At 53.9% G+C, this 26088-nt stretch overlaps 1 protein-coding gene and 3 gene segments (V, D, J or C); all 4 read right to left on the bottom strand.

Annotated features, from left to right (window-relative positions):
* LOC123625663 (immunoglobulin lambda-1 light chain-like) overlaps positions 1-26088 on the bottom strand; it is a 995149-nt gene that overhangs the window by 477217 nt on the left and 491844 nt on the right. The gene's annotated exons all lie outside the window — the stretch shown is intronic.
* The window catches only part of LOC123625660, a 636038-nt gene that overhangs the window by 430617 nt on the left and 179333 nt on the right, over positions 1-26088 (bottom strand).
* The window catches only part of LOC123625661, a 628644-nt gene that overhangs the window by 436319 nt on the left and 166237 nt on the right, over positions 1-26088 (bottom strand).
* LOC123625669 lies at positions 745-22317 on the bottom strand. The segment is given in 2 exon segments: positions 745-1173; positions 22265-22317. Coding segments are annotated over 2 exon segments (414 nt in total).

Raw genomic sequence — 26088 nt, 5'->3', positions numbered from 1 at the left:
ACGGAAGAGACACGTCAGGCATGAGCAAGCACCAGTCAGCTGGGACCAGACACCCAACACGGGAGATCTGTGCAGGGAACATTGTTCTCTTGTAAATATGACTGACGTCGTGACAGACGCTGCCATGTGATGAACCTCAAGAATGTTTCACCAAATGAGAGATGCCAGGTACAAAGGCCACCTACTGTGTGATCCACACGTGGGACACACCCACTATAGGCAGGTCCTTAGAGACAGAGAGTGGGTGGCAGGGCTTAGGGACGTGGGAAACAGGGGGTGACAGGTAACATGGGAGGTGCTTGTCTAAGGGCCATTAAAAGTGTTCTCGGATTAGAGATTACTAATGGTTGCATGTTTCTATCAAAATATTCAAAACTGCTGACTTATACAACTTAAAATGGTGGACTTCCTGGAACAGGAATGATGTTTCCCAAAAGCAAAAAGTCCTAGTGGCTTTATGGATGCCACAGTCATTCAAACAATTCAGAAAATAAACAAATCTTGTGCTCATGTGTTTGTGTTTATATACACATAAAAATATGTACAGACACATAGACAACAACATATATGAAGAAAGGACACATATACACAAAAATATATGCCCATAGATATGTATAGATAGATAGATAGGTATACACAGAGAGAAAGGGAATAAAAACCATTTATGACAAAATGTTAAAAGTAGGTGATTCTGGGACTAGGTTACTCAGGAGTCTTTCATATTACTTTTTTCAAATTTTCTTCAAACATGTAGTTATTTCAGATTAAAATGATGTCAAAGAATAAAGCAAATGAGACCCTTAGATTAGTAGTGAGGTGCCTGAGTGAGCTCACAGGGGGTTTTGGTCTCACTTCCCCGTGAACTTGGACCACTGTGGCAAGTGTCACTTCCTGCATATGAGCCGCAGTAATAGTCAGCCTCGTCCCCAGCCTGGGCCCCGCTGATGGTCAGGGTGGCCGTGGTCCCTGATCTGGAGCCAGAGAATCGCTCAGGGATCCCTGAGGGCCGGTTGTTGTTATCATAGATGACCAGCACGGGGGCCTGGCCTGGCTTCTGCTGGTACCAGTTTGCATAGTAACTACTTAAGCTGCCTCCCTGGCAGGTGATGCTGGCCGTCTGTCCCAAGGCCACAGACACTGCAGGCACCTGAGTCAGCTGAGAGGCCACAGAACCTGCAAGAGAGGACAGGAGAGGTGAGTCTGAGGCTGAGGGTCTCAATCCCAGAGGGCCCCACACCCTGGGGCATCCCCTGTGCTGAGCTGAAGGTCAGGGCCGGGCTGATCCCTGGTGCTGTGGGGCTGAGCCTGGGGCAGCACCTGTGCAGAGAGTGAGGAGGGGGAGCAGGAGATGGGTCCAGGCCATGGTGACACCCCAGAGCTCTGCCTCTGAGCCCACAGCTGGGCAGGGACCTGCAGGGCTGTCTTATCACAGGAAGGGAGTCTCTTCATGCAAATCTGCTTCCTTCCCTCTCCTGACTTGTGGGGCAGCTCCCTGGTGAGCAGTGAACACTGCTCTGTCCCATCCCCCAGTGTCTCTCTGAGCTCTGGTCTGAGCCCTGAGCCTGAGGGCCCCATGCTGGCAGTTTTCCAGGTTCATAGGAAGGGGTAGGAGGGTCACATGAGTGGAGCAGGGAGTTCACCTAATAGGGAGGTGATCAAAGGCAGCATCAGCCATGGCCTTTGCACCTGAGCTCTACCAGGGGACTGCAGTTATTCCAGTCCCCAAACCAAGGCCCACAGTGCCCCCTGGTGTCCGCAGGAGGAATGCCACCCCACCTGTGTCACTAGTTTATGCACAATGACTGCTTCTTAGCACTAGACATATGCCAGGCACTGCTGAGGGTTTGACACGCACCACCCTCAAAGGACATTCATAAAACCCCACAGCAGCCCTTTGCTTAAGTCACAGTCTCTGCCCCAGTCTACTGATGAGGGAACCAACATCAGGAGGGGACACGATTTTCCCACAGTCCACAGACAGCAGTGAGTGTGGTCAAGAGTCCATCCTGGACACTCAGCTCAGAGCCTGACCCTCCAGCCCTCCCTGCCCTGCCTCTCGCCCCGAGCCCTGACTCCTCCCCTCCTCATCCCAGGCCTCTGGGTCCCTCTTGTCCCCACCCTCTCCTCTGTAATCAGGTTCACTGTCCTCCTGAGTGTGTGCACAGAGGTGGGGACACTCCCTTTGCTCCCTCCATGGCAGGTGACCTAAGGTTCTGCTCCTGGGTAGGCCACTGTCTAGCTGTGACCTCAGGCAAGTTGTTCCTCCTGTCTCTGTCTTGGTCCCATCTGCAAAAATCTGTGCCAGAGATTTCCCAGCTGTAAAGTGAGTGATGCTGAAAATTATCGTCCCATAGAGAGGCTGAGATCAAAGGATTAATAAACAGGAAGTGCTGTGAGCAGGGCCTGCCATGTAGTAAACACGTATGAATGTTCATTCCTCCTCCCACCACTGTCCTGATCCCACCCTCATGCTTATTACAGCACAAGGGCGCTGGAGGCAAAAGAAGGAGGGAGGGGAGGAAAACAGAAAAGCTCTGGGTTTGGACATTTGATACCGGCAATACTTCCTTGCAACAGCAACATGTGCGTGTACACACACAACACACACACGCACACACGTGTGCACATATGGCACTGTGAGCTGTAAAGTTGGCAACATGCAGCCGGGATGGGCGGCTGCGGATGGAAGGTTGTTAGGGCTGGGCTGGTGCCACTGAGAGTCAGAGACACTAGGGCCGAGGGAGCAGGGCCCCTCACACTACTCCCTCCCCAGCTCAGTCCACTGAGGCACGAGGGGGAGGGGAGCAGGCTCTTAGGTTGCAAAGGCCACAGCAGAGCTGAGCTGGGCTCAGGACACCAGGACCCGCAGTTGCAGGAGAGAAGCAGATGAGCCCAGTGGCCTGGGGGGCTGTGTCGGGGAGGCAGCTGCACTGAGCCCACCCCCTGAGGAACTGGGGTTCTCCCCTGGCTGGGAGCCATGGCAGCAGCTCTTGTCCATGTGCCAGAGATGTGCTCGCTCTGGTGATGGTCACAGAGCGTGGATGGACCCTGGACACGCAGGGAGAACTGACAGCTGGTGGCTAACACGGTTCATAACACCGGGACACCCTGGTTTGCTGTCTGTGGAACCAGCCTGGGCGTCTACTCGGGATGAGGGACGTGGTGAGGTTGATCCTCCTGAAACAGCAGAAGAGAAAGTGTCCTTCATTCCAGCCTCCAAGAGAGAGAAAGTGAGTGTCTGTCTTTGAGCCATCAGGTCTGGGTGGTTGGTGACAGTCCTGGCCAGCAGCACAGACCCCCTAGGGACAGTGTGTTCAGGGCACCACCTGCAGGGCTGGGCTCCTTGCAGATGCCTTTGTCTCTAGGCCACAGTCCCCTGGGGAGGGCCCTTCCTGTCCTGGGTGTTCCTCCCCCAGCTGGTCTGACTTCCCTCCCCAGGAGCCTGTTGCAGCCCAGGCAGCAAACAGTGTCCCCTGTCACCTCAGACCCTCCCTCCCAGGCCTGCCCCTCTGGGCCCCGGGTGGGGTCTCTAATCACACTCTCGGGCCACCGTCCAGCTCCTGCCAGTCTGCTGGGGAAGGAGGTCGTGGGCAGGGAGGGCTGGCCCAGGACCGGGGGCCAGAGCCCCTTCAACACCCTTCAGATGGGCTCAGCCTGCCCTTCCCGCCCCGCCTGCAGCGCCCCCTAGTGGATGCAGGTGCAGCCCTGGGTCTGCAGCTCCTCTGCTGCCCTCTCTGGCTGACCCCACCTGAGACAGGTGCTGAGACATGGCCAGGTGGCAGGAGACAGCCCTGGGATGCTCAGCTCAGCTCCCACGCCTGGATCTTATGTCATTTAGGTCTGTTGTTCCTGCCCCTCTGAAACCCTCTGGGCTCTCTTTTCCCCATCTGAGTCCAATTTTCACGAGTGGGTCAGTAATAATTGCTGCCAACTAATTGCTACCTACAGTGTGTGGGGCTGTGTGTTACATACATGATAAATATGATGACATGAGTTCTTGCCAAGCCTCTTGTTTTCCAGGAAGTTTCTTCCCTCTCAGTGAGGAGGGATTTCCAGGAGTTGAATAACTCACGGCCACACAGCAGCAGGTAACAGACATGGGCTTCAAGGACAGACCCCCTGCCTGCAGCCCCAGCCCCTGAGTACTGTGTTATTCCTGTGATCCCTTCCAGCGAGGACACACAAGGTCTGTCACAAGTGACCGGTGGAGGGTGCAGAGTGACTCCAACCCTGCAGTCTGAGGTGCTTCCTTTTCACCAGCAGCAACTCTGGGAGCTGCCCCCCTGCTCTTGGGGTCATTGCTGTTCAGTTGACCTTGGCCGTGACCCTGCTGTTCCTTTGCTAAATCTGCTCTTTGCTGCCCTCCCAGCAGCAGACCCGCTGCTTCCTTCCACCCAGTGAGAGGCCACTGCAGGGGCTGCTGTGCCATAAAGTAGCTCCCTGGGTTGTGCAAAAGAACAGCCCCTTTCAGGAAGCCAGATCTCGCCTGATGGCTTCACAATGACACCTCTGGTGGGGAAGAGATCATTCATCCCCCCAGGGTCAGGGGCTGCACTGCAGGTGATGCTCACACAGGGGCCCGAGCTCTCTGTCATTAGTCAGAACCTGCACTTGGTGCTCTAAGAAATGGCAAGACTCTGAGGTGACAGCTTCCTTGTGCCCTGTCCAGTTACATGGTGATACTTGGAGGTGCCATCGAGGTATTGATACTGACTGTCAGCAGGTTCACAACCTTGTGCTGGGGAGACCTCGTTCTAAGAAATCCTAAGAAACCACAGATCTGGATTGTCCCATCTTTTGCAGGTTGTGGAGAGGTCCACCCTGGCTGCACGGGCAGCTCTGGGGGACTTTGTCGATAGGACACACTCCTCCCACCCCAAAAGGGGTGACACAGGGTCTACAGCCTCCTCCTGTCCCACAAGCACATGCTGCAGTGTCAAATGTGAGCCACCCTGTGCTCTGTAAACACACAGTCACTGCTGTGCTCAGACACAGTCCCTCCCTCCCAGAGCAGAGGCTGCCATGACGGGAGGCATTAGATGAGATATTACATGTGTTAAGCGTGTTGCAAAAGGGGACATGCTGAGTCCTATGGGAACATGCAGTGAGAGCCTCTCACTAGTCTTGAGCCCGTGGGTGGCCTCCCTGAGGAAGGGCCTTTTAAACAGAGACGCAAAGGCTGATTTGGGGATGGGCAGCTGAGGATTGTTCCACAGAGCGAGGAGGGGCAGGGAGCTGAGACACACTGTGGGGCGGGGGAAGTGCGTCATTACCAAGTGCAAGGTGCCCTCAGGGCCCAGCACACCTGGGTCCTGTGAGGCTCAAAAGACACAGGTGACAGACTGAGCCTGACCCCACATGGGCTGGACCCCTCCCGAGCCATTTGCATCCTGCACTAACTTGTAAATCAGCCACCTCAGCTGTCCCCTGTCCTCTCCTTGGTAAGGACAGTAGAAGAAATACCTGAAAAGCTGAAAAGAAAGACCTGTCCCAGTGCAAAGTAGATGAAAGTAGCTGGAGGCAGGATCCCAAGGTGACAGCCCTGAACTGTCCCCACTTGCACACGGAGCCACCTGTCCATCACACATGGCACCTCTGCTGAGCAGGTCGAGAGTGTGTCTGAGCACACAGGCCTCAGGCGGGGACTGAGCCTCTGCTCCCAGGTGTCCTCAATGAGTTGACACTCCCAAGCTCTCAGCTTCCCACATAGTGGGACAGAGTTGGAGGCCACATTGCCTCAGCCTTGAACCTGAGAGATGTCCCATTCCAGGGGAGGTGACAGGGAACCCTGAGATATGACAGAAGTCAGAGGCTCAGCAGGGGTCTGTTCTCACTTCCTCATCACGTGGGAGGTGCAGACAGAGCCCTTCCCCCACCCCGCACAGGAGCAACAGCAATAACCCGCCTGGTCGCCAGGCTCCCGGGGTGCTCAGGGGAGCTGCCCTGTCAGACCTGGGGCCTGGGCAGCGTCTGGGGTCTCTCAGTTTTGCTTCTTGACCCCTCAGCTGTGCGGGCTCTTCCCTGTTCTGTGGGTAAAAGGAGACGCGGCTGTGACCCCAGAGCTGCTGCTGCTCCAGCACAAGAGACGGGACCGACTGTCAGGGGTCCAGGAGCAGGAGGGGCCGAGTCAGCACAGCCAGGGCCCCAGGCCTGAGGGGAGGACACGTGTGGGGTGGCCGAGGGCACGGCCAAGCCCGGGGGCCCAGGTGCTGTGGGTTGTATGTTTGTCCCCCCACATTCATGTAGCCTTGTGATCCCTAGAGTTGGAGGTGGGGCCTAATGGGACGTGCTGAGGTCACGGGGGCAGATCCCTCGTGGGTAGATGAATGCCCTGCCTTGGGGACAGTGAGTCTCACTCTGTTAGTTCCTGAGAGAGCTGGTCGTTCGGAAGAGCCCGACGTCTCCCCACTTCTCTTGCTTCCTCTCTCCCCATGTGATCTCTGCACGTGCCGAATCCCTTCTCCTCTGCCATGAGTGGAAGCAGCCTGAGGCCCTCAGCACATGCAGTTCCCAATCGTGACCTTTCCAGCGACTAGAATTGTGGGCCAAATAAGCCTTTATTCTTCAGAAGTCACCCAGCCTCAGGTGTTCATTCCTGGGAACAGACATCAGACTACGACATCATGGAAGGAGGGAAACATGGTCCCTCTTCATTAGCAGAAGGCACCTTCCTTAGGTGAGAGTCACTGTGCTTGAGTGAGGAGGGTGACGAGGGCTCATCCGCTCAAAGTGTGGTCCTGGCAGGACCAGCGACACCAGCCTCACCAGACATGGAGAGTCTGGGCCCCCCAGCCCTGCCGAGGCGGCGTCTGCATCTCAGAGAGACCCTCAGGGGACCTGTGAGCTCCTGGACATGTCAGAAGCTCTGGTCTGAGCCACAGTGGAGACTGTCACTTCCTCTGCTGTTAACAAGCCCTGTGTCCTCCCAGTCGTTTGAGGCCACCTGAGTCTGGTGCTTAACTGCCCTGCCCTCAACACATTGAGTCTGATTCAGGTGCTTGACCCTGTCGTGATGGGAAGAAATGTTTTAAGAACAGACATTTCTAGAATCTACATGGGTCGTGCATTGGGGACAGGGTGACACTCCACTGAGATGTCCAGATAGAAATACATGGTTCCTGTCATGTATCTTGTTGTCACTCAATTGTTAAAGTTTAGGTGAAGGATTGTCCCGTGTGGGGACAGAGCGAGGCTCACAGGTAGCCGTGGCCATCACAGGGGATCCTGCACAGGTGTGGTGTGAGTCGTCCCGGGTCACACGTAGCACGAGCAGGTTTCCTGCCCACTGACCAGGGGGACTCTGTCCTGCTCACTCCTGGGACAAGCTCCCTCCTTGCTCCAGGTCTCCCCTCAGGGAGGACAAATGTCCTTCTGGAAACCCCGAGCCGCAGGTGTCTCTGGCTGATGAGCACATCTCATCTCTAGGGTGTGGTGTCCCTTACGTCACACACACGTGTCCTCCCACTGTCCTGGGTGCCACGTTCACAGGGAGCAGATCAGAGAACGGGTCCCTCACCTATCCCTGGTTGTGCCGAGAGGACCAGAAACCCCGTCACTTCCCAGTGCAGATGTCCTGAGAGGTCTCCATGAGCCTGGGCCTCACAGAGCCGTCCTCACTGCAGCCCAAGCAGCAGGGAAACGTGTCAGAATTTCCTTTGTATTGTGGTTTTAGCAAAGATTGAGTTCTCTTCAAAATCATGTACTTTGAAATGCAAGTCCTTACAGATACGTGTTCACTGGTCCATGGGATGGGAAATGTCTCCAAAGGGCCTGGTCCCTACGTCCATCTGCACTTTCAAAATCACTAATTCAGACGTCAGACATGTCTGCAGAGCACAAGGTCTCATAAAGCACATGCAGAAGGGCGAGTTACACAACCAAGGGAGAAGATGGGGCAAGATGTGAGCACGTCACTGTCCTCTTCACCTCTTGCACATGGGATCCACGTTTCCAAGGTGCACCCAGGCCAGGCGGGCAATAGGCAGCTGAGATTCATGCTGCAAATCCCACCTTCAGAACACAGGTTCCTTCCTCTTCCTCCTCCACCAGCCGACCTTGTCCCCGGATGCACATCAGGGGTAGGGTGTCCTCAGCCCCCGTCTGTCCCTCTGTGCAGCAGCTATGGTGACCTTCCATTGGGGGTCACATGCAGAGTCTACAGGGGACACGGTGCTACCGAGCACAGCAGCTGGGGCTCAGCCACTCGCAGAGAGCACGTCCTGTGGAGCAGAGCATGCACTGTGTCACTCACACACCCGCACGGCCTCTGTGCAGGGACATGGCCCACTGCTCCCGTGAACATTGTGCCTTCTCATGGCACTTTTCCAAAATGTTTTCCAAGTTTCTGGTTACAAGTAACCCTGTATGAGAAATGCCCCCGGGAGACAGCAAACAACCAAGTGAGAGCTTGGGAATCCTGAGGACCCTGATTGGTGACAAGTTAACCAGCCACAATAGACATCCTTGCACAAGTGGGCAGGTGTGGGGAAGGAATCAGACTCTGAGACGGAGATTTGCAGGCACAGAGGACCTGCGGGGACCGAGGGAGGCGGCACTTGGCAGAGGGCACAGTGACCACGATGCAGCTGCCACCAAGGCCACAGACACCCAGGCAGGGAGCTCTGAGCTGGGGCCCTCCAAGGTCATCCTAAACTGAGGCAGGGCTGGGATCCTGGCACAGGCTGTCATCAGACTGGGCCTCTCTGGGAGGGGCACACACTGGGGGACACAGTTTTCTGCACCCAGCAGCACTTCCCAGCGAGCGCTCAGCTCTGAGCTGCAGGGTGCTCAGCAGGGCCGGGTGGGTGGGTCACCCTGAGGAGGGGACACGATGTCCACTTCAATAGTTTGCTGTATTCAGAACCTCAGGCTGCCGTGGGAGCTTCGGGCTGAGGACGTCAGCAGGGCTGGGCCATTCCCAGGACAGATCCCAGCAGTTGGTCTGACCGTCACCACCATACGGCCATCCAGGGACAGGACAGTGAACGGAGGTCTCTCTGCGTCTGTCCTGCCACTCAGACCCCCATTCTCTACTCACCCAGTGGCCCTGATTGACAAGATAATCCTGCTCCTGCCAGGCAGTGTCCACCCCTGGCCCACCCTCTGCAGAGCCTGCCTGTGGGGGCCACCCTGCTCGTGCTGTGTCCACAGCCCTCCTGGGCTTGAGGGAGAGGGTGACACAGATGAGAGAGGGGTTTGTGTCTCACTTCCCCGTCTGTCTGTGTCACTGTGAGCAGTGTTGCCATCCCACACCTGACAGTAATAGTCAGCCTCGTCCCCGGCCTGGGTCCCGCTGATGGTCAGGGTGGCCGTGTTCCCTGAGTTGGAGCCGGAGAATCGCTCAGGGATCCCTGAGGGCCGGTTGCTGTCACCATATATAATCAGCACAGGGGCCTGGCCGGGCTTCTGCTGGTACCAGTACACATTTTTACCCCCAATGTTGTTTCCCCCACAGGTGACCCTGGCCGTCTGTCCTGGGGACACTGACACTGATGGTGGCTGAGTCAGCTCATAGGAGGCCACAGAGCCTGCAAGGAGAGAAATGAGGAGGGAAAAGGCTTGAGACCGAGGGGCTCATTCCCAGGAGACCTTTGCACCTGCCTGGCCTGGACCAGCCAGGGATGAAAGGGCCCTCAGGGCACCAGCAAGCACAGGGTGGGGGTCTCAGCCCACCGGCCCCTCATCCTGCAGCAGGGTCAGAGCCCCCTGCCCACCACAGCCAGGGCCCTGCTGAGCTCAGAGTCAGGGCCAGGCTTGTCCCTGAGCCCTGGGGCTGGGCGGCTGCGGGACCCTGGGCAGCACCTGTGCAGTGAGCGAGGAGGCCGAGGAGCAGAGGGGTCCAGGCCATGGTGGAGGCGCCCCCGATGCTGCTTCCGGAGGCCCAGGCTGGGCAGGCGCCTCCCAGGCCTGTCTTATCCCCTTGCTGGAGAGACCTGCCCTGATGCAAATCAGCCCTGGCCAGGGGCTGCTGCCTGAGGAGCTCTGTGGCTTCCAGAGAAGGCTCAGCCCCAGGGGGCCAGGGAGGGGGGGGGCAGCCCCTGCAGAGCCACTTCCTGTCTCATTGAATCTCTTTCCCCTGCTGCTCCCCAAGTCTCAGCTGACATCTCCATCCCTGGCTGTTTCCTGGCCTCACTCCTGGGCTGTGCTGGCCACGCTGAGCTCAGAGGTGAGTCTGTCTGCATTTGTGGAACCTCTTCCACAGGGGACACCATGAGGCTTAACAGCTGCAGGGTCTTCCTCAGGTCACAATCCCCAATAGCTAAGCTTGAATTAAATTCTTTGCCAAGTGCACATGGAATTTTAAAGAGCTATGAAGTTACTGTGAATTCCTGCCCTTTAGTGAGCTTCCTGTGCAGATCACTGATGCTGAGCCTCAGTTTCCCCAGTGTGTACTTAGAGTACATTACAGATCCCATGCTCGAGACATGTCTGATAGTGACAGAGTTTGAGCACCCATGCCAGGGTGTTCGGGTAAATGCAGTGCTTGGACTTGTATTAGGGTAAGAGGGGAATTGTGGAAGAGCCAGACCTTGCAGGGACAGGATTTGTGTGTCAGTGTCAAGGATGATACTCTGGAAAAAGATGACACCTGTCCCTCCGGGTCTCAGGTGGTCACTGACCCTTCGTGCCTGTCAGTATCCCCCTGAATCCCAGGCCCCCAGCCCCAGGGGGCTCTGCCAGGTGACTCTGCTGCCCCCTGGTGGTCGCTCGGCACTGGCTGCTGCAGGCTTAGGGGCCCCCTTGGTCCAGGTGCAGATCAGAGGCTGCTGCTCAGGTCCCTGCTTCCCTGCCCCAGGGGCTGCTGCCCAGGGGAGGACTTGCTTCCCTGGGTGCCCCGCCTGCCTCACACCAGGCACGAGGGCGCAGACACCCGCGACGGCACGAGCACGTCTATCTGCAGGAGGAGGAGGAGGCAGGTCCACCGGAGGTGACCTGCACATGTCTCTGCGGTGCTGGGTGGCCCTGCGCGTGGATCAAGGGCTTGGCTGTTTCTCGGGGTCCCTGAGGTGGCCGTCACTGCTGCTGGCTGTGGGTGCAGGGCACCGTCAGGTGAAGGTGGCTCCTGCCCCAAAGTCAGAGGAAGGAGAACCTGCCCAGCGCGTGTTCACTCCGACCCACTCTGGCCTTGCCACACCCCGTCCTGGGAGCTCAGCAGTCACCACGGGTTACTCGTCCTGGTTCCCCCAGGATGACACCAGGGACACAGCAGGAGCCCCATGGGACTTTCATGAGTGGCTGTCCGTGGCCACTCTCGGCTCCTTCTGGCCTTCACTGCCGCCCTGTGTGGGGCTGGGAGTGTGTCCGTTGGCAGCTGCAGCTGCGGCCCAGAACCGACACACACCAGCAGCCTGCGTGGTCGGAGGATCTGCGTCCCCAGAGGGAACCCTCAGGAGCCTGGGGCTGAAGGGACAATGGGGCTTAGGGGACCGGGGCATGGATTAGGGCCAGGCCAGGGTCTGGGGGGGATCTGGGTAAGGGGAGAGCAGGGTGAGGGGCCCGTGGTGTAGACGCTTCATGACACCCGGAGATGGGGCAGGGGTCTCCCCACGTCCTGAGATCCTCGAGGGAACTCTTGGAAGTCAGTGTTGCGTGTGCGTCACAGCAGATGGCAAATAAAGGCTTCAGTGTCAGAGAGAGAGAGAGGGAGAGGGAGGGAGGGAGGCCAATGTGAACATTGAACTCCGGTCTCCTGACCCCAATTCCAAGCATATTTCTCAATGAAGGTAGATCGTGTGAGCCAGGCTAGGGATGACAGCATGTGTGTGTCTCAGGCTCCCTTTGTCCATGTCATAGGCCAATTTGCTGTCACCAAGTGACGTCATCCTCACCCCGTCCCCTGCTGAAGGTCAGGGGTCCTGTGTTCAGACTGATGTGAAATCATCTCTCAGCACTGCACGAGGATGTTTGTCGCTACACTGGCAGCCCACTCTTGGCAGCACCCTGGATTCTGCAGGTACCAAATCAGAGCAGGGACGTCCCTGTCTCATCCTGAGCAGGTGAGGACTGTCTGCACCATGGCCCTGAGCACCCCTGGGAGGACACAGAGCCTGCAAGGGGGACAGAGAGGCTGTCAGAGACCCAGGGGCTCATTTCCACAGAGGTCCCCATACAGCGTCCCCAGCCTACGGGTCGGGGCCAGGCCTAGCCTGGGACCAGTGGGGGCTGAGCCCGAGAGCAGGGCCAGGAGGCTGCACCTGTGCAGAGAGTGAGCAGGGGAGGGGTCCCGGCCATGGTGGGGACACCCCCAAGCTCTGCTTCCTGGGCCACAGCGGGAACCTCTCTGATGCATTTCCTAGTTAAGGGCTCATTGGCACATGGTGTCTCCATCAGTTTCCTTGGAGCCAGGTCTGAGTGTGACACTCAGAGTGTGTTTGCTGTATCTCTGGATGGAATGAACTGTCCTAACCTGCCAGTCTGGGGGAGGGACCTTGAACACCTGCTGACCCCCCAGGACACGTCTCCTCTTCGGGTCTCACCTGTGCAGGTTCAGCCTCTCCCAGGGCCTTCCCCACTGTGGCACTGCTGCCCCCTGCTGGTGACAAATCCCTTCTGGCCTCAGGGGAGTCCCTTCCCCTGCTGTACAAGAGCCACTGCATGGGAGCCTCCCAGGAATGCTCCCTTTCTATTTACCACAGAAAATGAAAAACAGAAGGTCAGTAAGAGGGCCAAGCACAGTGGCTCATGGCCGTAATCCCAGCAGTGTGGGCGGCTGCGGTGGGAGGATCACTTCAGGTCAGGAGTTCCAGACCAGCCTGGGCAAGATCGAGACCCCAGCTCTACAAAGAACAGAAAAGTTAGCCGGGCATGGTGGCGGGTGCCTGTAGTCCCAGCTACTCGGGAGGCTGAGGCAGGAGGATCGTTGAGCCCAGGAGTTGGAGGTTGCAGTGAGCTACGATGATGCCACTGCACTCTACCCGGGTGACAGAGCAAGACTTTGTCTCAAGAAAAAAGGGGGGGAAATTAATTAAAATAATTTATTCATTTAATGCAAAATGTGGATAAAATTATTTACATATGTAAGTGAAATATCACTTTTGGATATATTCCATTTTTTAATAATAAATCTTTGAAATTCTAACTGTGATACATATTTATAGCACATCTCAACTTGGATATAAAATTTCCTCAGAAAATACTTCATATTAATTTAGATTTCATAAAGTTCATGGTTGATAAGGTAGATTTGTATATATTTATATTTTCGTATTCCATCATACTTAAAAATTTTCCAGTAACCGAGCTGAGCACCAAAATATCATTTCCATTCAATATTTGCACCCACTATGACAAAAGTGGCTCATGTTTTCTGCAAGAATTGATTGAACTGGATTCAAGAGCACACCACGGTCAAACACACTACAGCTCAGTCTGTTAGCACTGACATTAGTGGGCAATTGCATCTACTGAGAAGCAGCTGTGAACTTACCCATCCCAGCAACGTGTTCTCCCAAAATTACTGCAGTGTTTGCACCTAATTTACCCAATACCATGATTACAATGAAAATATTCTATATATTTTTTCATGTTAGGGTAGTGTGTAAAATTATGATTTGTATTATGAAAAGTTTCCATTTTTATATAAATTCTCAATCATCTAATGATCACAAATGACCTTTGTGTTTACTTGATATTTAAATTTAGCAGGTATTGGAGAACAGTGTCATGCTTTGGTGCTTGACTATTGAGTCTCTGACAAGGGTTCATTTTGAGTCAAGAAAACCTTGAACTGCAGTTGACACCCTGTGAACCTTTGTAAACTCCTCCGGGAGTCCCCAGCCAGCTCTGGGAGGGAGCATAGGGTCCCTCTGTCCATCCTCGTGTGTTCCTTCCAGCAGGTGCTTACCCGGGGGACAGTTCACAGCACATACAGGCAGGGGCTGAGTGATGTCAACATTTGCCTCCCTGAGATCAATCAGAATATTGATGACAAACGTGTGGAGGAGAAACATGTGAATCGACCTCCCCCAGTGGGCAGAGCGCGTGAGGACACTTGCCTTCTACATAAATAGTCACCAGAGTCTGACCTCAGAAGGACGTGATTTGAACAGGAGGGGGACAGGACGGTGGCTCTGTGGACACCAGACAGCCTCCTTCTCCAGCCCCTGCTGTTACTGCCAACGGGTTCAGTTACAAAGTGCCCTGGTGGCAGGGACAGAGGGTGTCCATGGGCTCATCAATGTGGATGTCCAAGCCTGGGAGCTGGCCCAGTGACAGCCACTGTGGAGGGACCATGCGCCAACAGCAGAGACCACACTGAGCTCTGTGTTGCTGCCGTTCCCTGTGGGGACAGCCAGGTACCTGCTCGAGATGACTTTCATTAGACGTCTTCCCACGTGGCAGGGAAAATTCTTTCTTCTCCCGAGAACTGACGTTTGCTCCAGATAGCGACTGGCTTCCTTGGCAGCGGCGCTTCTGCCAGAATCATTACCTGAGCGCTGCAGATGCCCCCACTGTCAGGGCACTCCAGGGGGTCTCTGATGTGCCCTTGGGGCCATGTCTTCCAGGACGGGGCACATGCTGTGAGTCAGTGCCCAGGATGTGACACTGTGTCCCCACAGCCAGCATCCATGGGTCCAGGAGCACGGGGGTGGCCTGGAGTGGCTCCACTCACTAATGTCCTCAGGGATCCACTGGAAACCAGGTTATGTCCCCTTCCCCTGCCTTCTGCTCTGCTGGTCTGGAGGTCTCAGTTGCAAAGAGGAGGCTTCTTCCAGGAGACATGACACTGAGTGCATCGAACTGAGGGCTCAGAGTCCCCTGTCCCTCTGGGCTTTTCATCCCCACTTCAATGTCATCCTCTGCTTGTGCTTCCTCTCAGACCCTCTATGCACAACCACACCCTGGGCAACAGGACAGTCTGGTGTTTCCAGCCCCAAATCCAGCCCTGACCCACCTTCTGCAGAGCCTGTCTGGAGGGCTGGAGGGACAGGGAGCCTGAGGTTCTCAGGTGTGTGTGACCTGGGCCAGCCCTGCTTATGGCTGTGTCCACCGTCCTCCTGGGGCTGGAGGGAGAGGGTGACACAGACAGGGCAGGGGTTTGTGTCTCACTTCTCCATCTGCCTGTGTCACTGTGGGGTAGGTACCACTGCTATCTGATGATTGACAGTAATAGTCAGCTTCATCTTCAACCTGAGCCCCAGTGATGGTCAAGGTGACCGTCTTCCCTGAGCTGGAGCCAGAGAACCGCTCAGGGATCCCCGAGGGCCGCTCACTGTCTTTATAAATCACCAGCACAGGGGACTGGCCTGGTTTCTGCTGGTACCACTGAGTATATCTTTTATCCAGTAAATCTCCAGAGCAGGTGATCCTGGCCGTCTGTCCCGGGGACACTGACACCGAGGGTGGCTGTGTCAGCTCATAGGAGGACACAGAGCCTGAGACAGAAGAGTAGAAAGAGGTTAAGAGGGAAGGACCCGTTCTCAAGGGGTTTAACCCAAAGGCTGAGTCTGCCCTGGGCTTAGGGTTTGGGGACAGGCCCAGGTTGGGGTCCTGTGGGGGCTGAGCCTGGGGCAGGGCCTGGGGCAGCACCTGTGCAGAGAGTGAGGAGGGGGAGCAGGACAGGGGTCCAGGCCATGGTGACACCCCAGAGCTCTGCCTCTGAGCCCACAGCACAGCTGGGCTCCTCCAGGCCTCTCTTATTCCCTCTCAGGCCCTGTGGGGCAGGGAGTGTTTGGTGTTTATGCAAATCCACATCCCCTGAGCCTCCTCCTTGGGGGATGTCGCTCACCCAGCTGTGGGGGCAGCACAGGGACTGAGCAGGAAGGGGCGGGGCCCCAGCTTCCTCCATGTGCTTCTCAGGTCAGCAAATCAGCCTCAGCCTCCAAGGCCTGAACCATAGACACCTTCCTGGATACTGACCCCATGCCCCCTGTCCCAACCATCCTGCCTGTGATCTGTCCTGAGCCAGGCTCAGCAGGGCCATGTCCCTTCCAAGAGCCTGGCCATGGGGCTGAGCTGGGCGCTGAGATAACTGACCACACCTGACCCGGCATAAGGGGGACCCAGACCATCCTCTTCCTCCTCCTCCATCTCCCCTCTGGGTCCCCAGACTCACCTTGGCCCATCCTGGTCATTTCATCTAGGTGATGTTCTGTGTTGTTAGGATACTGGACAGGGATTTCTGAGAAAGCAGTTTGGTCATTTACACACCATGCACTTGTGTGGCTGCGTCACATGGTCTAGTCTCATTGCACACACGCTATGGCTCCTTGTATGACATCAGCGACCTCACACTAGACTAAGAGTTGTGACCCTCAATGCTTCCATTCTTCATTCTCTTCCCATTAATGTTATGCAAACCTGGAAAAAGCACCAGAAACCCAGCTCACTGGCCTTCCGACTCCTGCCCTGTGGTCTGTGTGAGGGTCCCAGGGTCAGGGTCTCTGCACAGGGTGTGAGCTCTGGAGGGGGGTGGTCAGGGGTCCCTCCACCCACAGAGATCCTGTCACTGAACCCAGGCCAGCCCCGAGGTCAGAGCTGAGACCGCAGGCAGGCGAGAGTCCCCTTCCCTCTGGGCAGAGTCTCCCATGGGCAGCAGCGGAGGCTCCATCCAGGACCAGGGTCCCGACTGCCCAGCCCTGACCCCACCTGAGCACAGGAGCTGCGGCCTGAGGGCTGCGTCCGCCTGGAGCGGGGACAGGCAGAGGGAGGAGTGGCCGGGGCGACTCTGCCAGTGCCCAGGACAGAGGCTCAGCTCCCAGGACCACAGCTGGACAGGGAGGACAATGCCCTTAGTGTGGGCAGGAGGCTCAGGCCACCTCCTGGGGAAGGACCAGGCCCTGGGAGCCCTGTCCCCTCACACTGTGCTCCCCTCACAGAGCATCTCAACCTCGGGGAGGGTCCCCGGGAAGCCCAGCCCTGTGGGAGCTGCCGAGGCTGCCACCTGGGCCCAGGCCCCTCCAGCTGCGTTTCCCAGGTGAGACACTCACTGTGCCCTGGCTCCCGCCAGTGTCCTGGGGTGACGCTGTGTGAGTCTGACCCTCAGAACAAGGCCTCTGCAGCCCGAGGGGACAGGATGGACTGTCCTGCCTTCCAGTCTGAGGACTGACCCTGGGACCCCTGTTGTCCCCAGGCTGGCCTCCCCCTCAGGCCCCACCTGGGCAGCCCCAGCCTCTCTCTGCTGCTCCAGCTGCAGCTCTGCCGCCCCCTGCTGGTGGGGGACACTCAGAGCAGGAGCCTCCCCCCTCCAGGTTCCCCCTCTGCACCTGTCACCTGGTGGGTGGGGACCAGTCAGTCCAGCCTCACTCTGTGCCAGTGTTACCCCCTGCCCTGCCCAGCCCAGCACAGAGAGCTTAGATATGCAATGGGCAGGCAGGTGGGGCAGTTGCAACTCTGGATCTGAGTCTGAGGGTTGAAATGCCCGTCTCTGGTCCGTGTATTTTGATCACATAATAGAGCCTGCAGGGTAAACTGTAGCTCTTCTCTGAAAAACACAAAAGTCCAGAGAAATATGTGGGACAACCTTCAGGGACCCTCACTTCCTGTATATATGCACGAAGACTGCTGTCCTCAGACCAATAAGAACAGCCACATTGTGTTAATAATTGGGAACACCTGAAATTTCTGGCACAAAATCGCAGTTGTGTGTTTAAATCACAATCATCATCATCACCTTTTCTCCATTACTGTTATATTCATGTCATCGCACACTGCTTCGCATTTATGGGGGGAGGATTTCTAGACCAGCCTCGTCTGTTGTTCTAATGAAATTGGGAACGTCCTGCTGACTCAGCTGGGAGCACACACATCCTCCCTGTGGAAAACGAGCCTTTGCAGAGCCACTTCCCTGAGCTCCTCCCGAGGGTGCACAGGACTCCACACACCTGGGTCCACTCTCGGACAGTTGTGGGGGCAGCACGGGCTTGGAGCAGGAAGGGGTGGGGCCCCAGCTTCCTCCGTCTGGTGTCAGGTCAGCAAATCAGCCTCGGCCTCCAAGGCCTCAGGTCACAGTCACCTTCCTGAGGACTGACCTCATGACCACTGTCCCCACCCTCCTGGCTGAGGTCTGTCCTGGGTCAGGCGGAGCATGGTGATGTCCTGCTGAGACCGCAGGCAGGTGAGACTCCCCTTCCTTCTGAGGTGCATGCAAAAACTTCCTACCAAATTCTTTTTCAGATTTTCTCTGCAACCGCCATAGTGGAACCAGAAACCCTCCGCATGTTACTTCACCGGGAATGGTCAAGCGAACTGTGCTTCTTCTCACAAGGAAATGCCGTGAGCAACACCAGGGGAATGAACTGTGAACACAGGCGACAGCCTGGGATCTCTAGTGCATGATGCTGAGTGAAAGACGCCACAGGCAAGGGCTGCGCAGGTGTGATTGCGTGTGTGTGACGTTCCGACGCAGGGAGAACCACAGGAGTGGGGATCCGCAGTGGCCAGGGCTTGGGGTGGGAGGACGGTGTGACTCCAGTGGGGCTTGGGGAACCTGTGGGGGTTGACACTGTCACTTGTCTTGTTTGAGGTGTTCACACAGCTGGATGCATGTGTCAAAAGTCACAAAAGTTCTCTGAGAGGCTGGATTGTACCGCATGTAAATTACACCACCAGTAACACAAAAGGAGAAAAAAGCAAGGGCAGCATGTCATGTTCCCAGGGAAGCAAAGTCCCACGTAGAGAGGAGTGTGTGGGAATCAGGCGGAGCAGAGAACCCAGCACCACGGAGAGGACAGGAAGGGGGAGCGGTGTGGGCAGAGCGGGGCGCTGGGCTGCCAGTCCTCAGCAGAACTTGGGGGGACTTTGGGGCTGGGGGGCCTTCAGCTTTCAGTCTCAGCCATAAATCCTTTTATTGTCCTGAAACATTTCCCCTAGGTCCCATATGTTTCCTTCTAGTAGTCTTGCAGTTCGGGGTCTTACATTTAACTCTTTAACCCATTTTGGGTAGATTTTTGCATATGGTGAGTCATAGGTGTCTAGTTTCATTCTTCTGCATGTGGATGTGTAATTTCCTCAGCAACATTTATTGAAACACGTGTTCTTTTCTCAATGTGTGTTCTAGGCCCCTTTCTGGAAATCAGTTGGGTGTAAATATGTGGATTTATCTCTGGGTTCTCTCTTCTATTTCCTGGGTCTGTGTGTCGTCTTTACACCAATACCATGATGTGTTGGTTACTATAGCTGCGTAGCATACCTTGAAGTCAGGTAGCGCGATGCTTCCAGATTTCTTCTTCTTGCTCAGTGTTGCTTTGGCTGTTTGTCGTCTTCTGTGGTTCCATGCAAATTTTAGGATTTATTTTCTGTTTCTGTGAAACATGTCATTGGTATTTTGATAGTGATTACATTGCATCTGGAGATTGCTTTGGGTGGTAAGTTATTTTTTTCTGAAATGGGGAGTCCTGTATTTGTCTAAGTCTAGCTACTCTATAGCGCTGTTCAAGTCCCTCCGTTTGTATATTATGTGATATTAACATAGTTGTCCAGGTAGTTAACATGGCTAATACTTGTCATTTCTTCATATAGATTCAGATTTCTCTTTGGTATCATTTTTCTTCTGTATGGGGGGAGCCCTTTATTATTTAGTTTAGTAAGGTTTTGTGGATGATCACTTTGTAAGTTTATATATATTTGGAAATTTTTATTTTTTATTTTTTGGTCATCACTTTAGAAGGATATTTCACTGAGCAAAGAATACAAGGTGACAGTTTTTTCTTCTAGCACTTAAAGGTGTGGGTCCCTGTCTTCTTGCTTGCGTTGCTTCTAATGACAAGTTTGCCCTTGTTGATTTGTTGCTGCCCTGTATCTAACATGGATTTTCTCTTTGATTGCTTTGGGGTTTTTTTGTCTGTATCTTTTTTGTTTCTTCTTTAAGACAGGGTCTTGCTCTGTTGTTCAGGCTGGAGTGCAGTGGCACCTTCGTAGCTCACTGCAGCTGCTCCCACCTCAGCCTCCCACAAGGCTGGACTACAGGTCTGAGCCACCGTGCCAGCCTCTCCTTTAATAGCGTCCCTGCATCACTGTTCTTTAGTGATCTGACCAGATGTGTTTTTGTTGAGTTTTTTAATGTATTTACATTTCTGACTGTATTTTGATCTTGGGTTTGGCTGCAATTCTTGGAACAGAAGGTTTACGGTTTTTAACAAATTTGGATAGTTTTGGTCATGATTTCATTAAATAGTTTTTCAATCAGTCCCCCCAACTTCTTTCCTTCAGTGAGTCCTATTACATCATTTTGGGCTGGATGAATTTGTCCTATAACTCCACTGGTGTGCTGTTCTTTCTATTTTCATTGTTTTTTCTGTGTGTCACTATCAACAGTTCCTATTGCAGTGTCCTCAAGTTCACCAGTCTTTTCCTTGGCAGCATCTGTTAGGCTGTCAATCTCATCCTGTGTATCCTTTATCACACACATTCTGGTGGTCATGTCTAGAAATTCAATTTAGGGTTTTTTTTTTAATGTCTTCAATTTTTTCCTTTAACAGGTTGAATCAATTCTATACTCTCCAGAATAAATAGAATACAAATATAATAGCTTCTTTTGTATCCTAACCTAGAAGGTCTATTACCTGTGCAATTTCAGGGCAAAGGCAGATTGCTCAACTTTGCTGCTTGGTATGCTTCATGTTTTCCTGTTTTCTTGAAGGAATTTTGCTAGGATTCTAGACGTTGTGAGTTTCTCCTTGAGGGATAAGTGGCATTTTTATATTTCTGTATATACATATTTTTTTCTGTTGGATACAGAAAAGTAATGGGAAGAAAGTTTAATCTTTACTCAGATTGTTCTTACACTGTCCTCGTTGGGACAGGAGACCTTAGTCCAAACATAGTTTTCCCTCGTACTGGGGCAAAGCTATTCTAAGTAATTAGTTTCATGTCCCTAGTTAGGTGCTTTTCCGTTGTGGCTGTAGAAACAAGCATAGTCCAGATTGTGTGTGTGTGTGAGAGCCCTGCAAATTGTTCTCTCAGGTGTCTTTGGGTGATTATTTTCTTTCCACACAGTGCTCACGACGGCTCAGAAATAATTGCAGATTCCAGAGCTGTGTCTCTGAGCAGCTCTCTCTTATTCCATACTCTGTAGAGTGTTCTGCATTTTGGGTTCTGTTGAATAAGACTCTGAGAAGGAAACTGCATGCAGGGGGTGTAGGATATTCTCTCTGGAAGGAGGTGTAGGAGGCACAACTGGGAAACCTGGAATATGGCTACAATGGAGGCTCCAGCTGGGAGGCCCTTCAAGTTCATCCTACCCTGAGACAGGGCCTTGGTATTGGGGTCTTGGGCGATTATTAGATGTGAGCACACTCTGAGAGGGGGCATAACCTGGGTGGGGGAGTCTCTGCAGCCTGAACAGTTCCCTGTGGGGGCACAGCTGGGAGCTCCCAGGGACGCCAGCAGCACAGGGTGGGTGGGTCCGCCCTGAGGAGCAGGTCTCCAGTGTGCACCACACTGGTCTCTGCTCAGAGTCCCAGGCCTGCATGGTTTAGCCGGGGGTAATCCTAGGTGTTTCATAGGAATATTCTGGGATATTTGGGCATGAGTAGAGGCTCTGGGACAGGCTCAGTCACCACTTATGTGGATATCCAGGTCCCAGCCACTTGAAACATGTGTCCCTCTCTCCTTACTTCCTTTCATTACAATCAGAATCATTTCTCACCAAGTCACAGTCTAGTGCAGACAGTACTAGGGACCAAGAGCCTGACAGCCCCAAATCTCCTGACCCACCCTGTGCGCAGCCTGCCTGGAGGGCTGGAGGGACAGGCATCCTGGGGGTCTGAGATCTGAGTGACCGGGGCCAGACCTGCCATGATTTGTCCCTGGGCTGGAGGAAGACAGTGGCACAGACATTGAAGGAGTTTTTGTCTCACTTCCCCATCTGCCTGTGTCACTGTGAGATTATTACCACTGCTGTCCCACGACCGACAGTAATAATCGGCCTCGTCCCCAGCCTGGGCCCCGCTGATGGTCAGGGTGGCCGTGGTCCCTGATTTGGAGCCAGAAAATCGCTCAGGAATTCCTGAGGGCCGCTTGCTGCTATCATAGATGACTGTCACAGGGGCCTGGCCCGGCTTCTGCTGGTACCAGTTTGCATAATAGCTCCTTATGCCATCACCCTCGCAGGTGATGCTGGCCGTCTGTCCTAAGGCCACAGAGACTGAAGGCACCTGAGTCAGCTGAGAGGCCACAGAACCTGCAAGAGAGGACAGGAGAGGTGAGTCTGAGGATGAGGGTCCCATTCCCAGAGGGCCCCACGCCCTGCAGTATCCCCTGTGCTGAGCTGAAGGTCAGGGCCGGGCTGATTCCTGGTGCTGTGGGGCTGAGCCCGGGGCAGCACCTGTGCAGAGAGTGAGGAGGGGGAGCAGGAGAGGGGTCCAGGCCATGGTGACACCCCAGAGCTCTGCCTCTGAGCCCACAGCTGGGCAGAGACCTGCAGGGCTCTCTTATCTCAGGAGGGGAGTCTCTTCATGCAAATCTACTTCCCTATTTCTTGTCACTTGTTGGGTGGCTGCCTGGTGAGCAGAGGATGCAAATCCTTCTCCATTTCCAATGTGTCTGAGATCTTGTCATAGCCCTGAGCCTGAGGGCCTCATGCTGGTAATTTCTCAAGTTCATTAAATGGCCACGTGGGTGTCAGGTATGGAGAGTGTATTTCACCTCATAGAAGGGCCTGGAAGGAAGCATCAGTCATGCCCTTTGCACCTGAGCTCTACCAGGGGACTTGGAGCTATTCTAGTTCCCAAACCAAGACCCACAGTGCCCCCTGGTGCCCACACAACGAATGTCACCTACGTGTGTCACTAGATCATACACAATGACTACTTCTGAGCACTTACTATGTGCCAGATGCTTTGGTGACTGACTTACAAGTGTAACCTCAGGAAGATTTTCACAGTGTGGGAGAGGAGGACTAGGAGCCTGTGCCCAGGGCCCAACCTTCTTTAGGGATCCATGTTGGGAGCTGAAGTGTTTTTCCCCAGGTCCCCGTGACAGCAGAGAGTGGAGTCAGGATCCCTCCAGGAGACTCACCTGGGAGCCCGACCTTCCACCCTCCCTGCCCTGCCCCCACCTGAGCCCTGACTCCTGCTCCCCCTCATCCCAGGCCTCAGGGTCCCTTGATGTCTTTGCTACTGCTGCCACCACAGAGTACCAAAGACCCAGTGGCCTAAACAGCAAAACTGACCTTCTGGCAGTTCCGAAGCTGGAATCCAACCTAATGGTGTCTGTACGTTGGTTTCTCCTGAGCTCTCTGTCCTTGGCTTGCAGGGGGCGACCTTGCTGTGACCTCACAGGGTCTCTGCTCTGCAGGTTCCTCTCCTGTGTCTCATATCTGTGTGTCACCGGAATTATCTCTCCCTAAGAAGACACCAGTCAGATTGGATCAGGACCCACCCTAAGGTCCTCATTTTCACTTAATCACCTCTTTAAGGACCCTGTCTCTAAATTCAATCCTATACTGTGGGTGGGAGCTTTATGATATGAATCTGATGGGGACACATTTATGCCAATAACCTTCCACCTTGGGGACTCCCAAAACTCATGTCTTTCTCACTTGTGAAATACACGCACCCCCTTCTCATACCCCAAATCCTTCACTAACTCAGCAACCACTGTGGTCCCAAATGTCACCTAAGTATCATCCAAATCAAGTGCGGGGGGAACTCCAGGTCTGGTTCACCGGAGGCTTTTAATAATAACAGCTTTGTGGAGTTTCACCTGCCCTCCCTGTTATCCTCATCTGGGTTCTAGCAAAGGTCAAAGCTGCCACTTTATTTGCTACAATTGAAGGACACGGAGCAAGAAGTATCAGCAACTCGTGTGAGTTAGATGTGGGGTCATCGTATGTGCCCACTCCTGAAATCATTTAAAGTAATAATTTAAATGCTTATGTAATGGAATTTAGTAAGTGGTAGCGATGGGATATCTTTGAGAGTATGTGGAAAAGAGAAATAATTGGTAGACAAAATGAAATTAAAAATACCGATTTAAATTTTTTGAAGAGCATAATATGGCCCAATTAACTAAGATAAATCCTAGACAGAAATGGTAGAGTCAAATGCAAAGGAATCTCCCGTGTGTATATTAAACCACAAATTCCAGTTTTAGCCTTAAGCATCAACATGTTGATGTGCAAATACAGAAACCTCCCAGTGGTTACACAAAGGTGTATAATTTCCCTACTGGATGATGAGTTTTCCTTGAGGTTCTCATGGGCTGAGGATGCCCTTGGCAGTGGGGAAGGAGGATGTCCCAGGAGACATCACCTTATACGCAGGAGAAAGGGGGAAGGTCTGAGTTACGGGAAATGACGACTTGCAAGGGAATCACATGTCTGCTAAGGAGGAGGTGCTCTTTCCCTGGCAGCTTCTTTTGGGATCTTTACAGTTTTCTGTCTCAAGTTCTCTTCTTTATTCTACAGTTAAACTGTAAGTTTTGCACTATTCATTGCTTATATAAATATCCAGTATGGCTAAAACTCACAGTTCATTTATTCATTTATTTATAATTCACAGAACGTTGACCATGTCATTGGTTTTCGGTTTCAGTTACAATGCTGATGTTAAGGCCCTTATCTCAGAGCATGTGCTGGATTTTTCTAGACTTTGATACAACCTGGCCTTGACTATTTGTCCCCTGGACCCCGACTATCCATCTAGGGGAGTCTATTCCTGACACTGACATACTCCCAAAACAGGAAAACAATGAAACATAAAACTTACGAGATTGTGTCATAGGATTGTGTTAGACAGACCCAGGATTCAATCAGATAGTGACATATGCATCTTCCTATGCAAAGAAAGACCCCAGGCCATAGGGTGATCAGAAGTAAACTATCATCATGCTCACAGAGATATCTTCATGTAGGATAATTGTACTTCTAGAAATTTATCCAATGGTCATATTCTCACCTGAACCCAAAGGAGTCTGCAGAAGGTTACTCATTGTTGTATTATTTGTAAGATCAGAATCTTGCTGATAACCATTAGGCCTAGTTGGTTAAAATATTACCAGGGAATGTCCTGCAGCCTTAGAATGGAAAGGACAGAGCCCTGTGCCTGGGATGGCCTGGGAAGGATGTACAAGAAATGGTACATGTGGCAATCTTAGACACGGAGCACCAGGATGGGGCCTCACCCTTCAGTCCATCCTATGTACAGTCTCTGGGAAGCAGGGCTAGAGAGAGGAACTTGGGCCCATGTGATTTATTGAGGAGTGTTTTGAAAAGAAACCAGATAGGAGAGAGAGGAAGAGGGTGGGGAAGGAACAGAGGTGAAGTCTGGATCCAGCGTGCTCCTGTGGGGAACCCAGATCATCACTGAACAAGGCTGTGTCCCTCTAGGAGGCCAGGTAGCAGGGCTTTTGTCCCTGCACCCGTCATTCATTGGCCATGGGTGGTGTCAGTGGTGGGTGTGACTTCCAGTCACCCCTTGACAAGGCAGCCCCAGCTCACCTCAGGGAAGGCTGCTGGGTGGACTTGGGTGCAGCAGCTGAACAATGGCACCGACAGCTCAGTCAATATTTTTGCATCAACAAATGAACAAGAAAAAAGCAGAAGTTGAGGCCTTGGTCAAGGGTCAGGCTAACCAGGGGTGCACAGTGGGGACCAAGTCACCCCAGGGCTGAAGGAGGACAGACACCTCCCCCACCATGACAGGCTGATCCTGGAGCCTTCCCACCTCCACTCTGTGCACGGTCTTCTTTATCCCCTGTGGGGGCCAGAAAACAGAGTGTGACTTTGTGGAAGGGAAATCGCTGAGGGTGAGAAGGGCCATGAGGTCCCACTCCAGCAGCAGTGGGACATGCAGCTCTGAATAAGGAGCTGACAGGTGGCACACCTATTCAGACATGTGTCTGGCAAGAAGCCAAGTCCCAGCGAGTGGGAGGAGCCCGTGCGCCCCGTGATAGGGAGCAGCCAGTCTCATTCTGCAGGCAGGTGCCCATCACGGCAAGGCCAGGGCTGCACAGCCCTCCTGGGGGGTCAGCGGGGACATGCAGTGGCGTCTGCACACAGGGGACCAGCAGGCGTAGAGGAGATGCTCCCATTCACTGCTCCAGGACACTCAGACAGCCAGAGAATCCGCCTTCAGCTGGTTGCTGAGCGCCCTGTCAGCTGTGCCCACACAGTGTTTGGGCAACACAGTCACTGGGGAGCAAATGGGC

The sequence above is a fragment of the Lemur catta genome, chromosome 21 (genome assembly GCF_020740605.2).
Source record: "Lemur catta isolate mLemCat1 chromosome 21, mLemCat1.pri, whole genome shotgun sequence".
NCBI lineage: Eukaryota > Metazoa > Chordata > Mammalia > Primates > Lemuridae > Lemur > Lemur catta.
This window is presented reverse-complemented; position numbering and strand designations above follow the sequence as displayed.